This window comes from Diabrotica undecimpunctata, chromosome 3 (assembly GCF_040954645.1).
Source record: "Diabrotica undecimpunctata isolate CICGRU chromosome 3, icDiaUnde3, whole genome shotgun sequence".
NCBI lineage: Eukaryota > Metazoa > Arthropoda > Insecta > Coleoptera > Chrysomelidae > Diabrotica > Diabrotica undecimpunctata.
The window spans coordinates 144,681,603-144,704,539 of NC_092805.1; the positions used below are offsets into that span (position 1 = coordinate 144,681,603).

The 22,937-nt window shown below is 32.5% G+C and overlaps 1 protein-coding gene across 1 annotated transcript in view; it reads left to right on the forward strand.

The window, feature by feature from the left end:
• The window catches only part of LOC140436080 (uncharacterized), a 1,443,853-nt gene that overhangs the window by 45,554 nt on the left and 1,375,362 nt on the right, over positions 1-22,937 (forward strand). The window contains exon 4 of the mRNA XM_072524787.1: positions 5,796-5,805. Coding sequence (XP_072380888.1) covers positions 5,796-5,805 — 10 coding nt within the window. The remainder of the gene's footprint in view (positions 1-5,795; positions 5,806-22,937) is intronic.

Here is a 22,937-nt window from a genome sequence, read left to right on the forward strand (position 1 = left end):
CGGAATGCACAGAATTTGTAATATGGGCTACGAGATCAGGAGCAGGAGTAGTAGATGTTGGTTCTAGCAGTTGGAAAGATGAAAGCAACGGTTCTGATGTTGAAGGTGTTGCTTCTAGCAGTTGGGAAGATTAAGGCAATGATTCTGACGTTGACTGTTGTTCTGTAATGTTAGTTATGTTAGAACAAATAAAGTCCAAATCATTAAAGACATTTTTATCAAAGGGGTGTATGCCTGTGCAATGAAAGCCACTAACTGCGATTTCCATTCGAGAAACTCGATTAAAAGCTGAAGCAACTAAGCCAGCAATCTCGTATTCACTGATTCTAATACCGGGATTTAATCTCATCCACAAGTCACATGCATTATTATAAGCAGATTTAAATGGCTTCATGAACGTACGATCTAGTGGCTGTAGCTTATGGGTCGTATGTGGTGGGGTGCTAAGCATATGGATGTTATTTTTCCGGGCAAATTCAATAACATCTAAGTCTTTATGACTCGCATGTCCATCTAAAATCAGGAGAACTGGATTCTCGGCTGAAGGATTAGAATACTGCACAAAATGATGCATCCATTTTAAAAATAATTCGGCATTTATCCAGCCGTTTGGCTGAGCTTCGCCTACGCTCTCATTTGGGGCGTTAACCATTAGTCTTTCATTCATTCGGACTCGTGGAAATATAAAATATGGTGGAACAAATTGACCTCCAGCGCTCATTGCAAAAAGCACCGTCACGTTCTTCTCACGTTCTGCTGAAGTCAGTTTTCCTACTTGTTTTTGGTTTTTAGTAGCTAAAACTTTGGCATGTTTTTGGACAATACTGACACCAGTCTCGTCGCAATTCCATATTTTATAAGGAGTGAATTTAAACCTCTGTATCAAAGTCTCTAAACCATCAAAGAAACGCTCAACCCGAGGTCTTTTAAATCCTACTGCTCTCATTAAGCTCGTTGATTCAGCACTCCGCAATGATAAATCACTATGTCTTTTCATAAAAGAATAATAATAGTTTTTCCCTGTCATTTCTTTTTCTTTATTAAACTGGTGAGGTAACTTCAACTTCTCTGAAGACGTAAAAATTCTTGCCTGTTCAAAGGCATTGTTTCTTCATGTTCAGGTGAAAAAGTATTGTGAAAACGACCCATAACTGGCTCAATGGATATCTCTTTATTATTTTTAATTACTCTGTCATTCAATGTAGTTCGTGGTATCTGATAGCGTTCGGCAGCTTGGCGTGCACTCATCTCATTATTCAGTACTTTTTCCACGGCTTTTCGCATGTTCGCAGGATCCCAGCTGCCCTTTTTTTGCCCCACATGAACATTATTTTTATCACTTGGCATTTTTGCGTACCTGTAAGTAAAATGAATCTTTTTTGATGTGTTTTATTTGGCAGATATTGCTTTACTTTCAGTCTTCCTAGATAAGATACTAACTATACTTTCATCGAATTCCGGTTACAAATAACTTTTAAGCGTCTATAGAATTTTTGATTTCGTTAACGGTTAAATATATTATAGGCATATCTTGATATTGTTTTAACTCACCAGCTTCATTGTCACTCTCATGACTCATGACTCATGACACTCTCATGTCACTCTCTGACATTATCATCATCGGATAAACTCTCACTTCATCGCACATCACTGTACGATTCATCTGAAGAAAGACCATAGTTTTTGCCTATTACAGAATCATCCAAATCAAAAGTATCGTTCTGTTAATTTTCACTGTCACTATTTGGCAACTCTGCAATCACATGGTCTCTCGAATCAATTAGACTTTGGCGCGCATTTACCATACTTGGATTATCCTCGTTATATTTTTTATTTTCAAATGAAGTACTCTGTTCGTTACACTCTTCAGTTTTGTTTTGTTTGTATTAGCTTTTTCAGCTAAAAACAAAATCTTTTTAGACCTAGAAAGCAGTGTACATGAAGCCTTCTCCCTTAATCAAAAATGTATTGGAATATTCTTCGACATTAAAAGAGCCTTTGATACAGCTTGGCGCCACCGTATCATCAGATTACTGTACGATTTAGAAATCAAAGGACATTGCCTTGCATTTATAAAAAACTTCTTATATAAAAGATATATCCAAGTTAGAGTAAATGGTAATTTCTCGTCAAAAGTGGAATTGGAAAATGGAATTCCTCAGGGGTCTGTTGTAAGTCCTACTCTATTTATAATTGCCATAAATGATGTTCTACGAAATTTAAAACTTCCACTTAAAGGCCGCTTAAGCTGACGATCTCGTAATATTTGGTCAAAGCAAAAACTTAAACAACCTCTCACAACTTGCACAGAGTTTCTTGTTAGATATTGAAAAATGGTCAGAGGAAACTGGATTTATCTTTTCAACAACTAAAACTAAATATATAGTATTTTCTAAAAAGAAAGTCAGTACACCAATCTCATTATATCTATACAACCAATCACTACAACAAAAAGACTCGCTAAAATTGCTAGGAGTTACTTTTGACAGAAAGTTGAATTGGAAAGAACATATCAATAATCTAGCATGTAAATGTTACAGAAGATTAAATTTACTAAAAATTCTAGCACACAAGAATTGGGGTTCAGACAGGAGTACATTGCTAATTATATACAGAACTATTATACGATCACAGGTTGACTACGCGGCTATAGCTTACGACTCAGCATCGAAATCAGTACTTAAAAAGCTCGATACTATTCATAACACAGCACTTAGAATATGCCTGGGAGCCTTTTGTACAACACCGATTGAAAGTTTACTTTACGAAGCAAATGAATTGTCGTTAAATGATAGAAGAGCTTACCTTAGTCTAACATATGCAACAAAAATTAAAGATAATGCAAAAAATCCTGTCTATAGAAATACTTTTACTGATAATAACCCAAACCTTAATGCAAATCACCGTTCTAATAAACCTTTCTATAAAAGAATAAAAGACCATTTGCATCTGTTTGATATTATCATACCTGAATGTCTTCCATACACATATGATCATAATCCACCTTGGATTCAAAACATACCATCATATAACTTTGAACTTACGTCATTTGATAAAAACTCCACTAATCCTAATCTAATTATTTCCCATTTTAGAAAAATCATTAGTCGTTATAAAAATCATACCCAGATATATACTGATGGTTCAAAATCATCCGAAGGTGTGGGAGCGTCTGTAGTAGCTCCAGAGAAGGTCCTTAAATTCAAACTATCTAATGTTAGTACTATCTATACAGCTGACCTGTATTGTCTTTATCGCGCCATAGAACTAATCAATCTGACAACAAACTCCAAATATATTATCTTATCAGACTCACTTAGTGCCATACAAAGCATCCGACAATTGTATCCAAAAAAACCCGCTTTTAAAAAAAATTAAAACAGTCCTTCTTCAGGCTTATATCAATCATAATGAGATAAATTTTATCTGGATCCCATCCCATATAGGAATAAAAGGCAACGAAACTGCTGACCATATTGCGAAAGACGCGATAGTGAGTTTCCGAGATCGTAAACACATCAGTATCAACGGATATAAAAGCTTATATAAAAAAATCAATCTTAAGTGCGTGGAAAAATAAATGGAATGTGTCGAATTCTAAATTAAAATAAGTAAAACCCAGCATAGAGGCATGGAATGTGTTACCTAAGTCAAGAAGCCAAGAAATAATAGTAACGCGCCTCAGACTCGGACAATGATTACTTAATTAAAAAGTGCGAACCGCCGCGATGTGAAACGTGTAATACGACACTAACAATAATGCACCTACTATGTGAATGTCCCATCTACAATGAACAACGAAGCAATAACAAGATACCAGGAACACTTATAGAAGCTCTAGGTGCAGACTGTAACTTTAACAATACTCTGAATTTCTTGAAAGACATTAATAAGTACCACAATATTTAATAAACCAAATTGTATTAAAGTAATTGTACCTAATGTAATCCACAAATTTTTCGCTAATGGCCATTTGGTCGATGCGATTTTCTAAATAAAAAAAAAAATCTTTTTAACGCGAGATAACAGTTTTAGGCTAGTAACATAAGAACATAAACACACCTGCTATTGAAATACAAACTATACTAAACATCGATTTACTGCGTGCATGAAGCATGCATAATATATAAATATACGATGGTCCCGTAGGACCGTTCTCACATTCAAACAACAAATTGTAAGGTCTGTGTGTTACCGGTCCCCAAAGCCTGGCACATTTTTTTCTTTTATAAAATTAAATTTTTCGGTAATTATAAAAATCTCTCATTCTTTTGTTCATTTTTCATTCTTATGAAATTAATTAGAATAGAAATTTTATTTAATATTCTAATATATATTAAAATCATATCTTTCAAAAAGATAAAATTAAAAATGCTTCTTCAGGCAGGCTAATTAATTTTTCTTACCGTAACCATTATAACTTGAATAAGAATATTTAAAAAACGCACACTTGAACAGTATTAGCCTGTCTAGTGAAAATTCAGTTTTCAATAATACATCTAAATAAAACACTGGGTTATAATTAGCACGCAATATCATTAAAATATATTGTGATGAAATTAAAAACAATGTTTTGTGTATGTTATATCATTATACTTGAAGCGCTCGAAAACCATAGTAATAATGCTTTAATATCTTCTGTTTGATATATTTGAAACCAATCCTTACATTACCAATCCATATTACGGCATCGAAGCAACTCCCTTAATAAACCACATTTGAGAACTGGAGTGCCTTCACTCTGGGGCTTTCATGCAAAACGGGGAAATGCTTTCGCAGGTGGGATGATGCAAAACTTTGAGCATAATCCATAATTCGTCATTAGCATCCTGGTTCAATAAGGGGCTCGCTCTTTAACTCATTGAAGTAGATTAAGATAGAAATTATTGTGCATCTAATATATATTAAGTTTAATACATGTTTTTTGTAAATTGTTGTTTTGTACGAGGTTAAGGGAGTCCTAAATATACCAGTAAGTTAAAATCTACGTGAATCATCATAGTACAAGTAGTTCGTTTAACTAATAACTATAAATTACTCGGCAAGGGAATATAAAATTACATTCCACATGCCGTTCATCCTGGTCAAAATTCGTAGTGAATTCAGTTTCTAGTACTCCAAACGAAGTAAGTAATAAAACATAATGACGGTATTAGATTATTGTTTTGATACAGGGTATAAAGAATTAAAATATTTATCGAAATAAACTTTACAATTTATTCCAACTAAATCTCTTGTAAGATCTTTTATTACTCTTGTCCCGAGGTTTTGCTTCCTTACATCTTTTACTTTTCCGGTGTATATTTGGAATTGGAAAACATATCCTGACTGATCAGCAAGTAGCTATACGTTATATCCCCTTTTTATGGTCTTCTTTGTCAATTGAACCTTATCATCGATTCTTCTATTGATTGTTGCCTGCTGATATAAAATAAGATTTTATAAGTAGTTAAAAGTTTCTCTAGCAATGGCTGCTTTTTGTAAAGTTTATTTTAATTATCATTACCTTGCTTGGGTTGTAATAAATTGTCATTTATGTGAAGATGAGTAAGCAACCATTTAAATCTGTCTTTATTTCCATATAGTATTCCTTTGGGAATAAAAAGGTTTATTCCCAAAATTACTTAATTTCTTTAAATATTGTGGGATTGTTGTTTTTGTTATTTTCTTAGACTACATATAAATTAGTAGTTTGCGAAACAAGTGTATTCATCAGGTTCTCACCAAACAAATGAAGAAAGAAACCAAAGGTAGTCCCTAAAGTATCAGGACTATTTGGTTTAACGTTTTCTGAGAATGGACGGAGTTGAGGGGCATTATTTGGGTCGGTGGTTCATTTTAACTCATCAAGAATACCAACTGATACCTCGTCTTCACCATCACTCTCATGCGTACCGTCTTCATTATTTGAAATATGGTTTTGTTTATCTTAAACAGCTGACGTCAAAGTCATGTCGATATCTTCATTCTAGTTATCATCAAAATCGGATAAGTTAGATTTATTCGATGGGATATCTGATAGTAAATCGTAAGCGTCATTACTTATTATTTTACTCAAATCAAGACTATTTATTAACAAATTAACATAATACACATCTTTTATCGGTAGAAGAATGTTTGTTTATTTACAACAATAAATAACCTCACTGTCATTCACTTGCCAAATGTATTATGTACACTATGCATAACTGCTCTTGGAATTTTGTAATCGCGTGGGAACTGAACTAGACGAGGTATACATGGCATTCCGTCTGGAGGTCCCAGCGTACGATTACTCAGATAGCGGGAAAAAATTTGTTTAAAGGTGGTTCCACGGTGAAGCCACTAAGTCGCAAAGGGTTAACGATATGTTCGACAATGGATAATAATGAAAAGAGATTAAAATTATTAACTGGATCACTGTGACGGTAATGATATGGGAGGCAAATAAGTTGTAGCAAACTTTGATTTCTCAGTTTTATATTCTACTTCGAAGTCATTGATGGTTTTGCTTTAATTTCTCTTCACTTTCTTTTACTTTTTTGATCCTCTTTTCCTTTGTTCCTTAATCATAGCTTTAGCTTCTTCTATGGTATCTTTCCCTTCAGATTCACTTTACATAGGCTCTACAATATCTACTTAGACTGCTGCCTACAACTGACATTGACTAAGCCGAACTAGATTATTACAACACACAATCATTATAGTGAGATGTATTTATTGTAGAACTGTAGTAGGAGGTTTGTTCCTAAAACATTTTTACGAACAGTTTTTTAACATATTTTATAAAAATATATTTTTTTTAAATTGCCATATAATTTCAAAACATTTATAATATATCTTAAGAATAGTATAATCTGTATTAACACTTTTAAAGAAAATCTATTAATAAAAACTTACCAATAATGTTTTGTGTCGATGTTCAGCTTTCAAAAATAAACGCTTTCAAAGATAAAGTTAAATTTGGTTATCGATTTACAAGTTACTCTCACAAATGTTTAGTATTAAAAACACTAGGTACTCATAAAGAGTAAAACCAACAAATATTTCCCGTTACACACTTCATCTGGTCGTAAAGGACCTTCAAGTGCCATGGGTCGTTAACTAAAACTATCAATTTTTGACGTGAGAATCAAAACGTCAAAGTTAAAAATATTTCATTGTAACGAAAATACTCAAATTGAAATTATTAATATTAAACTAGATGAAACATACTACAAATTAATCGGATAATACGAATGTGTATTAAGTATTTTACAACATTTTTGTTATACATGAAAAATCATGAAATTGTTGAATATACGCCATAGTAAAATAAGAGAAATTAAAATTCACGTATATAAATTGCATGGAACTAAATTAAATATTGAATCAGTTTTATAAATAAACAATTTCAAAGTTTTGTTTGTTAATTTAAACAGATTAATGTAAAAACCATATTTAATAAAGCAGCAGAAATAATCTAAAAGTAGAATGTAAAAAATTGTAAAAGTTTTTAATTTTCCATTATCCGATTTGTTTGTATTAGGGATTCACTGAGAGTCTGTCATAAGACTAATCTCTATTATTATTGAATATAATCGTTTTCGGCTTTTTCTTCTGAGTTTCCGATTTGGTTGTAAGCCTTTAATTTTTTGAAGTAATTACTATTTAAATGGGAATAAGCCACAATTAAAGTTTAAAGTAAGTTTATTGACGTTTCAAATTCCACTTCGGAAATCGTTATCAGAATCCAAAAAAGATTTTTGTTTCATATTACTTCTCCAAACATTTGATTGTAATTTTTGAACATATTGAAATATTTAATATAAAGTTCTACTCTTTTATTTGAGTATAATTCAGATAATTTAGATATATAATTTGAGTATAGGCCACACAATACAAAATTTGTTCCTCCAATACATTTTTTGAAGCAGCATTGAGTTTATTTTTCGGTAGGTTCTCCACTTTTAATACAATGTCTGTCTGTCTTTTTCCTAATATTAGATACATTTTATTTCAATTCTGCCACCTTCATATGATAATATGTCCAAAGAATCCTCAGTTATGAGATAGTTGGTATTGAAAATTAGGTCATACATATATTATTGTAATTTTCTTTTACTATTTTTTAAATTGTTCTTCTAATGAAACATTTGAAATTTTATTACATAATAATTCATCATGTGTTTAACATCCACTAGCTTCACATGCCCTTGAAGCAGTTATCCAACAGTTATCGTAGGTGCCCAGGACTAGATCAGATACCACCTGAGGCGGCGAAGGGTCTAGGACGGGTGGAACCTGCGTGGCTTCTGGAACACATGAATGCACTGCTGGAAGCACATACCTTTCCTGAGCCTTGGAGGACATTGAGGTTAATACTGCTTCCCAAAGCTAGGGAAAAGTATCGCCCCATCTGTCTGCTTTCATGCATCAGTAAGCTGTATGAAAGGATGCTGCGAGTACGCATAGACGACATGATTGAGAGGTCAGGTGGTTTATCAAGAAGGCAATTTGGTTTTTGTAAAGGGAAAAGCACGATTGATGCAATCATGAGTGTACTCGAAACATTGCGCAACAGAGGGGATGAACATCGCTGGGCGGCTCTGCTGTTGTTTGATGTTAAGAATGCATTCAATACGTTGCAGTGGAACGAGGTAATGAAGGCAATGGAGGAGAGAGAATGTCCTGGTTACCTGATGAATGTGGTGGCGGAGTATCTGCCCGAGAGAAGGATTATGGTGGAAAAAGGCACGATCGTGGACGTGACGGCCGGGGTACCCCAGGCATCTGTCTTGGGCCCAATGCTATGGAATCTGGCATATGACGGGGTTATGCACTGTGAATACGAAGAGGGTACAACCCCCTTCGCATTCGCGGATGACCTCGCTGTACTGGTAGTGGCCCGGGATGAGCCAGATCTCAAATACCGGGTTCGAAACGCTGGCGGCGTCGTAAAGAAATGGATGACGTAGCACGGACTGAAACTTGCGACAGAGAAAACCGAAGCCATCATTCTGAAGGGGACAAGGAACAGGCAAAATATTGAATTAAAATGTGCGGGAGCATGTCTAACACCTAAGAAACAAGTAAAGTATCTAGGAGTGACATTGCACCAGAATGGAAAATGGGGAGAGCACGTGCGGGAGGTGGTCCGGAAGGCTGCGAATAGTACGGCTGCGTTGGGGAGGGTGATGCCGAACATTGGAGGACCCAAATCCGAAAGGAAGAGGGTCTTACACGGTGTTGTACAGTCGATCGTCCTCTACACGGCACCAGTCTGGAGCGAGGCGGTAGAGATAACTGCCTATAGGAGTCTCATGACACGAGTAGACAGAACAAATCTGTTGCGAGTGGCATGCGCCTATAGGACTGTGTCTGCGGCAGCCTTATGGACCACTACTGGATGTGTTCCGTTGCATGTTTTGGCGGTGGAAAGAAAAGAGCTTTATGAGAGAAGAGGTCCAAACCTTACTGTGGCCGAGAAAAGACAGGAAAGGGAAAGGTCAGTTGAAAGATGGCAAGAAGAATGAAACAACACGAAAGATGTGGCACAGTGGACGAAAATGCTGATCCCGAACATAAGAGATTGGGTGGACTGTGGCCACAGGTGACTGGATTATTTCCTGACGCAGGTGCTCACAGGACACGGGTGTTTTAGGGCCTACCTCTATAGGATCGGAAATGCTGATACAGATGAATGCCTATACTGTGAATACTCGGACACTGTGACACATACGATGTTAGATTGCAGCAGATGGATAGTGGAAAGGAACAGAATGGAGAGAGAGACAGGTGTGAATTTTGTTACAGTGAGAGAAATGATTGAGAGAATGATTGAAAATAAATTAGTTTGGACTAACATACACAGCTATATCCGTGCAGTGATCAAGAAAAAGGAAGAGGAAGAAAGACTGCTAAACCAACGCTAAAGGTAAGAGTGAATGATGCTGAAAGGTGAAGCTAGAAAAGTGGGTCACACTGTATGAGTTGGAATGAGTGAGTCAGACTGTGGGGAAGGAGCAAATGCCCATCTAGAAATAATGCCGAACTAGGAGCGATGAGTGTCTTCTACGCGCTACCTGGAATGAGACAGGGAACCTCCTTGCTGATGAATAGAGTGTGGATGTGTATGAATGGAGAATGAATGAATAAAGGTAGTGATTCGGAAGCGATGCCGGCCTAAAGCGGCCATTCCGCTTCCGGATCGCTGGATGACAGAGGAGGGTCTGGTTTAGCAGGTAGGCGTTCGGCGTAGACTCGGCGACGAGAGGGCATTTTAAAGTACCTCGGGAACTATCGCCGGTAGTACGAAGAACGAATCCTGCACTAAAGTTAGTCTAGTCAGGCGGCGTCCTGGACTAAGATGTCTTTTGAAGATTCCAGACCCCCCTCTATAAAGACGAAAAAAAAAAAAAAATTTATCCAACAGTTCAAATCAAGGTGCATTTTTATATTTTTACTTTGGTTCTGCTTCTTCTTTTTTTATTATACACACTGTTTGCATTTTCTTCAAAAATGCGTCAACGCATTTCTCTTTCAAATTAATTATATGTTGATACATATAGACACCTGCACTTCACTCTGAATAAGTTGTTTGAATTTTCTGACATAAAAGACTGCCATTGAACACATTTGTTACTGTCAGAGATATTTAGTTTGATTTCTTTGTTTACTGTTAAATATTTTTGCAATGAACCTAGATAGAGAAATGCTGTTGAGTGTTTAAAATCACCCTGTAAAGCTACATAATTGAATCTAACAACGTGTGGGTGCATATAATTTTGAATGAACTTTTTTATTCTGGGCATATTTTACAATACTCCAGCAAATACCATTTGCTGTAACACTCAAGCTGTTTAAAATTTATGGTTGATTCCCATAGGAAGATCTGAAATTAAATTTGACCATTTAGCACTTATAATTCAAAAACTAACCTCAAAATTGGTATCAATTTACCATCGAGTTAGAATCTATAGAGAGGGCATCACGTGACTAAAAACGACCTCACTTCGGCCATATTGTGTTGCCACTTTTGACAGATCGTATATGTTTATTTACGTTGGTTGTTTTTCGAATATTTTTAGTTTTATAATACTTTTATAGAAACTGTAATAGTATATTGTGATAGTGCATAATAATGGTTTCTTGTTCTCAACGTAGTTGCAGTAGCAGAAGCGGTATTAATAAAAAATCTTCAGGAATATCGTTCCACAGGTTAGTATACAAACATGTAAACAAAGAAATGGCCCGTACTTCAGAGAATAAATTAATAGTATTTGACTGTATTAATTTATCTTTATGTATAATATATCGTGTTTTTAGTGTTTACCGAGGGATAAATAAATCATAGTTTATTAAAAATGTATTGCACTTTTTTAGATTATGATTAAATCTTCTGAATAACTAGTCATATTTTTATAGTAGTTTTAATATTATTGAGTCCGGCCATGATCCCACCGCCATATTGGTTTCACAGTTAGCCACGCCTACCTACGCCGTTTTTAGTACATACGTTAATATGCTCATAGCTTCTCCATAGATTCTAACTCGATGCAATTTACAAAACAGAAATCAAAAAGTTATTGCTTATAAAACAGATATAATAATAATAATTGATTTTAACTTTAAACTTGTTTGTACTTACACGCAAGTTTTATGACATGAATACCTAGCATAACTAAATGAATTGTTGGAAATTACTAATATTTGCTTTGTTTGTTATAGTACCATGTATTTGCATTGCTAAATCCTCTTTGCATAGGAAAGTATACTTATTTTGTAAGACAATAAAACCAAAGTTTATGTTAATTCTATTCTATGAAATCGTCGACAACAATTAGGTATGCCCTAAGACCTATTCTGATTGACTGGTGGCTTAATTTTGTAGAATTTATTTTCTCAGAAAATTTTTATTTTGTTCAATAAATATTGTTATTATTTGTTAATCAACACATTATATGGTGTAAATAAATAAATATTGATTGCCGGTAATTCGTAAAGTTCTATTTTATTTACGTTTTTTAAATTAATATTTTCTAAAAGCACGTGTGCTTGATTGTATAGTAATTTCCAGCCACTTGTAGTCTGTCAAAAAGTAACTAACTTCGCAAAAAAATAATTACTAAATTTACTAGACACTTTGGACTGGGAATAGCGAACCGACTATAGAAGACCCGGCACGTGGTTTTATTCCCAATATATATTATTATATCCACAAAATTAATCTCAGTTAAATATAATTCTTAAAAGAATCTAAAAGTATAATTCTCAGACAACATGATCGATCGATGGTTCGACTGTTGGTTCGAACGTCGACAGAAGAGAAACCAAAAATGTAAATCTATCTCTCTGAGAACTTAACAATCCATGACCTGCCAATACACAGAACTAAATATATTATGTTCCATTAGTGAATCCTTAAACAGGCCTAATAGCTATGCAACTATTTATACATAAATGTATATACCCTTAACATAATTTATGGCGTTAATCATTTTACGATATAACAGCTACAAGGTGTATTTGTGTATCTATGTTTTCATAACAATATTCAATTTTTATTGTTTGTAGATTTTTCATTTTAGATATTAGTGCCAATTTATTAAGAAAAGAGATCAACTCGACGTTTGGTTTATCTGTAGGTTACTTTTTGAGTTTCTGATTTCACTCCCATTACATTCTATTTTTATGGGGCTATTGTAATCGCTATTTATATAGAGTATAATATATTTTAATTTACTATCAATAACAAATAGAAAAATAAAAATTGTGTAACATATAAAAGTGTTGACTTTTATTTATTAAACCTCAGCAGTTATAATTAAAACCGAAATAGAAAGAGAAACATAAAAAACTATAAAAGTTTTCTTTATAATTTGGTTAATTTCAGCCTGGTTCAACTTACTGCAGCCAATATTTTACACTTCAGCTCGTAAAGGCTAGGGATAAAACAGGATGTAGAGGAATTGCTTGAATAAGGGATCGACTGAAAGGGGTCAAAGTGTTGGACGTGCTGTTATGCTCGCTTGACCGCTAAACTCTCAAACACGCACACAAATTAGACATGATTCATTGCAGTTTATTTTCACTCTGGGATATATATCCAAGTTAAAGCTGTGTTTTAATATCGCACAGACAGAGGTGATGTATATAGTGAGAAAGTTGGTTTTTATAGGCATCGTTAAAATTATTTCTGGGTATTACTCTTTAACGTTTCATTTACGTTTAACAGCAAAATTCTCTTCAAATGATTTTAAAACTATTCTCTTTTGGCATGTTGCTCACTGAATTTTATGTTTAAAAAAAAGCACAACATATTTAATAAAAATTGTGTTTTTTGTTTTTGATATTTTAATTTTCAATACGGCAATTCTTTTAAGAAAATTACTGAAATAAAATAATAAAATAATAAAATGAAATTAATATAAGATCAGGTGGGGTACATGTGTAGCAAAGTTCATATATTTACATATTGCATTTTGAGACCAAGTAAGATTTAATACTAATATTTTAATACAATATCATTTTATAACTTTTCACGAAAATTAAGTCATCATATTATATATATATATATATATATATATATATATATATATATATATATATATATATATATATATATACATATATATATATTGATATGATATAGGAGAAAGAAAGGTATTGTTTAAAAAATTAATTTGTAAGTTATATACTAGATAATTTTAGATATAACAAGTATTTGGTTATTTTAAGAAGTTATATACTAGAGAATTTAATAAAAATATATTTATGTGAGGGCATTTTTAATAAATTAGCATATAATAAGTGTAAAAAGTTGTATTTTAATGTTGTAAATATATTTAAGTGAGCCATGTGCATAGGCAACCAACTATACAGTAAATTGACAGATAGAAATTAATCATAATACGAATATAAGTGGGGTTATAATAATAATGTTAGTTTAAAATGTTTAATTTATATATATTTAATGATTTAAATGTTTATTCTGATCTGAAAAGCCTAAATGTCAACAAAATTATTAATAGAAAAGAATGGAATTCTCTGGATCACCGGAGATGGCCATGTTTGCGAAATGGTTTGTTCCAGAAAATTCAGATATGTATTTAATAGAACAAATTGGAACATGATCTCTTACCAGATGGTTCTAGAATATCCAAAAAGATATAAATACCCGCGATTTGGATTCAAGATGGCAGTTTTTAGTCAGAAGTCAGGCCAGTTCATTATGAAAGTTAGTAGACACATTTAGTTAGTGAAGTAAATTGTTCAGAATTTTCAAGAAGTCAGTCAGAAAAGTTTAGTAAGAAATATGAAAGTTAGTTGGAGTCAGTGAATCAAGTACAAATAGTCCAATTGTTTAATATAGAGAGGTAAATGAAGATTAAAAATTATGCATATATTTAATGCACATTTATAATTATACACAAATAATTATTGAAGATTATAAAAGTATATTAGAAGAATATTGGATGGACATTGGAAGGAATTAAAATTATATTATGATTGGAGATTAGTATAAATCAACTTATAATAATTGGATATTGGTATATTGAAAAGAAGAATAAATATAAATGGTGTTTGCTGGTTTGCTTGGTGGTGTATAAATGCTGGTGAAGAAAACTATATCTTAAATTGGTAGAAGCTGATAATTGGAAAAAGTAATTTCACAAAAACAAGGATAACCGAAGTACGAAGACATTCAGTGATGATTAGAATCTATATAGTGGAAAACAGTTCATTTAGGCATTCAGTGAAAGAAAGGTACAAAATTTTGTTAATATAATTTAGTTAGTGTCATAACAATTTCAATTTTGAAGATAGTTTGTTTAAATTTAACATTGTCTATAGAATTTAATTAGTTTTATAAGAACATCAATTTAAAGATAGTTTATTTTAAATTTACATTGGCTAGGTTAGATATATATGTGTATTTCATAATATTTATAATAAAGATAATTTAAAAAAGTACTTACAAACTAATTCTTTGAGAACCGCGATAAAAACCCTATATTATTAAAAATACTCATTGCTCATCATTCAAACAAAAAACACATCATAACAGTATATATATATATATATATATATATATATATATATATATATATATATATATATATATATATATATATATATATATATATATATATATATATATATATATATGTATATATATATATATATATATATATATATATATATATATATATATATATAATATATAGTTTGAGTTTAGTTCTTGAACCTTAATATATATTTTTTAGTGGATTTTCTTGGGCTTAGGTTCATAAAAAAATTTGACTTGATACTAAGACATTTTCATATATTTTTTCGACGTTTCGGCAGGAAATCCATGCCTTTTTCAAGAAGTAATATTGACTAAAAAAACATTTTATGACAGACATAATACGGTTTAAAAGTTAAACTTTTGACTTACCAAGCATGGTAAAAATTCGGTATTAACAAGTAGACGTCACAATTAAAATAATATCAAAAACATAGGACATACCCACTAAGTCACTACATGTAAAATGTATTTTAAATCTAATGTGTTGTTTATTGATGTTCGTTTATCGTTTAAACAATCAGTTACATTAACATCATAGGCGTTCTGAGATTGTCTTTTTATGTGTTTTTAAATTAAGTTAAAATATATTTTGTTCAAATTTTTGACATCTTTTTTATCATTTATTGCATAATTATTTTTTTTTATTTGTATAGACTCTAGAAGCTCTCTCTTCTTCCTGTTGGGTTCACTTTTTAGGATCTTGGTTTTCTCAAAATCAAATTTGTTTTATTTCGTTTTTATGTTTTGTGAGGGCGGTTGAGTTTTTTCTGTCATATTTGTGGGAACGTATTCTTGAGTTAAGTAGCTGACTGGTTTATCCAATACAAACTCCATCACAATTCGAGCAGGGAATTTCATATAATTAAAAATAAGATGATAAGATTAAAAATAAGATTAAAAAGATCGCATGTTGTATATGAAATTCCATTTATGTATATGTATATGAAAATGTATTGTTATCATAGCATGTTTTAAATATAGTAATTACTGTTGCCAAAAAATTTAGTTCAAGAAATTACTCCTGGGTATAACACTTCTAATATCACTGAGTATATTTATATTATTTTATGTTCATAGTACACACTTGCCCTTTTAAATGGGGCAAGTGTATCTACGATTTATTTTTTAGCCATAAATTACTAGATCTGGGTAAGTATTTAAAATTAGAATATTTATTCTTTCGTTAGCCATTTAAATATTTTATATTATATTACAGGATCCAACTTGTAAATCCTCCCCGTCCAAGGCATTCTCCTCCTCCAAACCTCGATTCCATCGCTCTTCTAATTCCTTCATTCCATGAGGGTTTAGGTCCCTTTTTTTTTCTTCTTCCAGGAGGCTTCCATCTGTGAAGTTTTTGAGGCCAACGTTCGTCAGGCATTCTCAATAGGTATCTAAAAAGCTAGCTATGCTATGGCTGACTTTTAGGTTTTTTATTTTTTTGCCGGCAATGACTGAAAAAACTTGTATAGGAGTAATAAGATTTTAATGTTTTCTTACCTGTGTATGTTTGTACATTTTGCATTACATGGTACTGAGGTACATCTGGATGCTCGATGGTGGTTCTTAAAGGAACTTCGTTAAATAGATCATCTGAAAACAGAAAAAGAAAAAAACATAAACTAGGGATTTATAGAAAAGGTGTGTCTTTAAATAGCTATGTCAAATATTAGTTTAAAATATATTTATTATGAACAAAGTTATGACAAATTAAAATTTTAAAACTCACTAATCTACGAGCCACAAAAGAAGTTTGTATAAGTTGCATAGGTCCGGTCTTTTCACCTGCGGATAACTAGTTATCGGGGAGTTTATCTGACAGATTAGAGACATGCCGATCTGTCAGATAAACTTCCCAATATCTTGTTATCCGGAGGTGAAAAGACCGGGCCTTATAAGAGTTACTATTACATATTTACTTACCTTGAACTTTTAACTGTCGGCACTTTTTCATTATTCTTGCTATCCTTGAAGTCATTTTTCAACTACTAAATTCACGAATACCTTGAAACTTAATTATTCACACTGCCAATACAACGAATTTGGCACATTCGTTAATTTGGATCTTAAATAGTAAAATAACTTGCAACATCAAAAGCACGAACGTGGTACATTCGTCTTTTCGGTATGGCAGTAAATCTCCAACTTACGCTTTCGTGGAATGTGTTCCAGTTAAGGGGGGTAGAGGGGATAGGTCAACACTTTCGTGCTTTTGTCACTGTATACTATGAATATATTACAGACGCTGATAACATAAAGCGAAACTGGGCAATTTGGCACATTCGCGGTTTTGGAATTGGACCGACGAAATGTTTAAAATATAAAGAAAAACAAAATTATGTTCTAACTCGCTTAGAAAGCATTTACGGATTAGGTGAATTGGGTTAAATTGTCTTATCAGAGAAATCTTCAGTCTTTATTTTTCAGGAGAGTTTCTAGACACCATGTATAAATAAATGTAATACAAAAAGTCATCCATAACCGAATATATCACAAACTGGACATAGACGTTAATAATACACAATTTGGTTTTCGCAAAGGCCTAGGAACACGTGAAGCTCTTTTTTCACTTAATATACTAATACAAAGATGCCTGGACGTCAATCAAGATATATACGCATGTTTTATTGACTATAATAAAGCATTCGATAAAGTACGACATAAACGTTTAATGAATGTCCTAAAATCAAAGAAGATTAACTACAACGACCTCAGGATCATATCAATGTTATACTATAAACAGCGAGCAAAAGTACGTGTTAACGAACAGCTGTCAGAAGAAATTGAAATTAGATGTGGAGTAAGACAGGGATGCGTATTGTCGCCAATTCTTTTCAATGCCTACTTCGAAGAGGCCCTGAAAAAAGCTCTTGAGGGTGAAACAGCTGGAATAAAGGTAAATGGAGTTTCCATTAACATCATTAGATATGCGGACAACACTGTGATCTTAGCCGAAAACATTGAAGATCTTCAGAGACTGGTGACTAGAATAGCAGAGTATGGAAAAAAATATGGTCTAACAATGAATGTCAAGAAGACAAAATTTTTGAGAATATCGAAAACTCAAAGAAATAACGAGAATATTCTAATAAACGAAACCAACGTCGAACAAGTGGACAAATATGCATACCTGGGAACAATGATTAACTCCACAAATGATTACAATCAGGAGATAAAAATAAGAATAGAAAAGGCTAGAGCAAATTTCAACAAACTGAGAAGAGTTCTATGTACCAGGAATTTAAAACTGGAACTAAGAGTTAGGTTGGCGAGGTGCTATGTTTTTTCGACTTTATTTTATGGAATGGAATCTTGGACCGTTATTGCGACATCAATGAAAAAACTGGAATCATTTGAGCTGTGGGTGTACAGAAGAATTCTGAAAATATCATGGACAGAACACGTCACAAACAAAGAGGTTCTGTGAAGGATGAACAAAGAAATGGAAATTTTAAATTCAATAAAAACAAGATAATTAGAATATCTCGGACATATTACACGTGGAGAGAAATACACCTTGCTCCAACTGATTATGCAAGGAAAGATCCAAGGAAAGAGAAGCATAGGGAGGCGTAGAATGTCATGGCTGCGCAACCTGAGAGAGTGGTACAAATGTACATCAAATGAACTTTTCAGAGCAGCCGTCTCAAAAGTCCGAATAGCTATGATGATAGCCGACCTCTGCCGCGGAGATGGCACTTGAAGAAGAATACAAAAAATTTACCAGCTTTATTTTTTTGACTTTTTGCTAATTAACCAATTTGCCAATTACCACTAAAACTTCGATATGTAATTTATTAGATTTTTAAGTTTTTCTTTTAAATTACGTTTGCTTAACTTTAAGAATAAATCCCCTAATGTGTGTCCTTAGACTAATAAAAATTCCTAAAACATTTTGCTAATCCAAATTTCTCCAGCATAAATGGCAGAGCTTTCTTGAATCTCCTATTTCCTGAATTTTATTGCCAACTATTAATATTAATTAAAATAAATGACGCTCGTGGCCCATTTGACATTTATGTTTGTGCGTATTAAGGATAAGGGAAGAGCGGAAAGATGTGAAACAATCCAAGAACAATTGAATTTAAAATACGTTGTGAAACAATCTAAGCGGAATAGAGAGTCTGAAATATTTCTTCGCAACAGGAGGTAGAAATTTAAATCTGGTGTAATGTTTTATCTGGATAATGTATCGTGTACTGATTTAAGTTGCTGTGTGGTACACTTTTGATATACAAAAACCCATGCTTAAAATGTATAATAAAAGATAATTTCAGGTACTAACATTAACAACATATTTGGATAATTCTAAATATTTAATTAACTTAATTGTTTTTCTTTGGAAAATTTTTGCGTTTGGTTATTCTTTTTTTTTGTGTAAAATTTATAATGATTAATATGGGAGACCAAATATGTGTTATTTGGAGAAACTAAAAAATGTTAAAGGTTATATTTTAAGATTATGATATGTTGGGATATATTGTATGACTTTAATGTGTATATACATGACGCGGACACTCACACTAGTTTAAAGACTTGTGGTGGTGGTGTTCTTATTGCTGTTTATAAGCGCCTTATTTCAGTAATGGTTAGGCCTATCGATTCCTCTGTGGAGGTAGATGTTTTTACACAGGTAATGTGTGGCACAAAAAAGTTAGTCATTGGTGCTGTATACTTTCCTCCACGATCATCTGGGTCAGTATATGAGGAGTCTTCCATCTGTATGTTGCACTTAGCGGATAGATTCATTGATTAGATCTTAATAATGGTATTACAGTTGAGTGTCTGCATCACTCTCCAGCAAATGTTATTTGTACTTGCTACAATTTTCAAAACATGTTACAAGTAAATGCTTTGCCGAAACTTAATAATAAATTTTAGATCTAGTTTTCTATACTCAGAGGGATGCAGTTGTGTCGATTTCAATTAATACTCTAATAAATACTTCGCAACATCACTCAGCGTATGAATATTATGTCTTCTATCATGATTAAAAAAAATATATAATTATCAAGTTTTAAATGAATATTTAGCCTTAATTCCTTGGAACAAGGTATTAGGATCGAGAACACGAGCATCTTAAGGCTCATTACCTTTATAGTATAGCAAATTTCCTGATTTTAGCTGTATTTTTTGTTTTTTTCTTACTTCGGATATGCCGATAATATCCCACTGAATTTTAGTCAGTTCTTCCTCTAGTTTGTGGATTTTAGTGTCTTCGTTCATGGATCTGATGTTATACGTTGCTACATTTATTTTTGTCAAATATTTGCCTCCCCCAGAATCCTTGAGGCGGACCGGTTTCCCGGTGTGGAATTCCGGGTTAGTAAGTCTAGCCACCTGAGGTTCTATTTGGGGTTTTATTCCGTTTGTTTCATAATTCGACATGTTTGATGAAGAGGGTTTTTTGGTATTAAAACACCTCGCTTGCCAGACGGGTTAGTGAGTTCTGTATTAGCCGTCCACTCTGGGTCAGACGCTACTGTTTTGCTAGTTTTTGGTCCACGCAGGGTATTTCATTTCCCTGTAATCACCCATATCTGGAAGGCATTCCCCTATCCGCCACCCGGGGACGCGCCTGATGTGGGCCTATACTCCACACGGGATTTCAGATGAATACCTAGCATAAATGAATGAATTGTTGGAAAATTACGTATATTTGCTTTCTTTTTTATAGTATTATGTATTTGCTATACTAAATCCACTTTGTATAGGGAAGTATACTTATTTTGTAAGACAATAAAATCAAAGTTTATGTTGATTCCATCCTATGAAAACGTCAACAATAAATAAGTATGCCCTAAGATTTTTTGTGATTGACTGGTGACTGCTTAATTTTGTGGAATTTATTTCCCCAAAACCGTTTTCCTTTATTATTTGTTATCAATACATATATGGTGTAAATAAATAAATATTGATTATCGGTAATTCGTAAAGTTCTATTTTATTTACTTTTGTTTATATTAATATTGGCTAAAAGGACGTGTGTTTGGTTGTATAGTAATTTCCAGCCACTTGTAGTCTGTCAAAAAGTAACTAACTTCCACAAAAAATTAATTACTAAATTCACTAGACAGTTCGAACTGGAAATTGCGAACCGACTATATCATAGTTTTAAAAAACTAACTATAAAGTAAAAACTTTTTGATTATAATGGTATAAAATTATAACATTATATTAAAAATATAGAGTATGTATATTAAAATAAAAAAAATGTTATACCATTATAATATTTAAGAAGTTTTTATTTTATATTTTAAGTTTTTTTCTTAGATACAAGTTTATAATCAAAATATATTTATTACTTTATTCTTCATAATGGCTTTCTAAATGCGATATTCTACCAAAACTAAATTAATTAAATGATACTTGTTAAGACCAACTTCAACAACGAATCGTTAATACTTGTAGACTACTTGTCAGCTCTATTGGACAGTGATGTTGACCGGCTTCAAAGCCTGTAAGACCCTCTTTAGTGACATCAACTTTGAACCAGAATGACAAAATACCCAATAGCTTTGTAGAAGATTACGCAGAAAATATTTAAACGACATGCAGGTACATAACCAAAAAAACAACTATCCAATTTAGGTATTGTAAACGTTTACCATAATTAAAATTATTGTAATATGGCAATTTGAGTTTTGTATGGTATGGGACGTGACTAAAAAAACATGTTAATGCTGTAAATTAACTTTCCTTTGATTTATTATATATTTACTTGAGCTCTAAATGTCGAAATAAAGAGAAGAATTTTCCGTAAAAGAAAATCTTTACTACGCGGATAATTTTGTAATATATACATCAATATTATAAAATACACTAAATAAATTAGAAGGATGATCATTAGATATAGGCTTGAAATTTTTAACCGAAAAAACTAAAGTAATAATATTTGACAAAAGAAAAATACAACACCACTTAAATTTAGAACTAAAACACGCAAAATGCGCATCCAGTGCCAAAAGAAGACTTTGATACGTCTGTATAAATAACTGTTGATGCTGGCCAGTTTTCTAATAAATTCCTTAAAATATTGTAGCTGATTGCAATATTTAGATGGTACCTTGGTTTAACTACCGTAATAGGTTGCAAAAAAGCAAAAAATTTTTCAAAGTTTGAATTATCATATGTGTTTGAGTTGGTGTAATCGCAATTTGAGAGATTTCTAAAAGCGTCACAAAGTCGAGGAGAGTTCTTGTGGAGGATCCAATGTTTATTTGTTAAATCTGCATTATTAACTTTGCTAATACTGCAGTAAAGAGACAGGTTTCTATGCCTAATATTAATCAGAAATTTTTGACTAAGATATTCTCTTCTATATTTAGGACATACTAAGCTGCTAAACCATATAAAACACATCCATAATCTATCTTATGTACGATCGACAATAAAGTAACGCAGTTTCTAGAGCGGCTTCCCACTAAGTTTTAAAAATTACTTTAAGGAAATTTAGTCCCTTATTACATCTATTTAACATGAACTCAATGTTTAACTTTTAAGTTAATTTACGGTCAGGAATAATCTTTAAATATTTAATTGAAAAAGAGAAATTATATTCCCGACTGTTCACTGTATGTTAACATGTCTATTTTTAAGAGATTATGCCTCGTGAAAATACATCTACTAGATTTACTTGGTGCTATTATGAACCAATTTTCTTTAAACCAGCTATTCGAGAAGTCGTCCATTTTTCCCAAAATTTGTATGCACTTATCGTATGTTTCGGAAGATGAATATATAGTTCTTGCCTTTTGGCTACCTATACATGTATATTTATTTTCAATAGAGGTTAAGCAATTTTGTCATATTTTTGTATTCTTTCTTAAACCAATCTTCTAAAATAAAAAATTCTGAGCAGATTTTCCCGCCACTTAGGGAAAAGGTAAGGTGGCGCCCCTTTTTC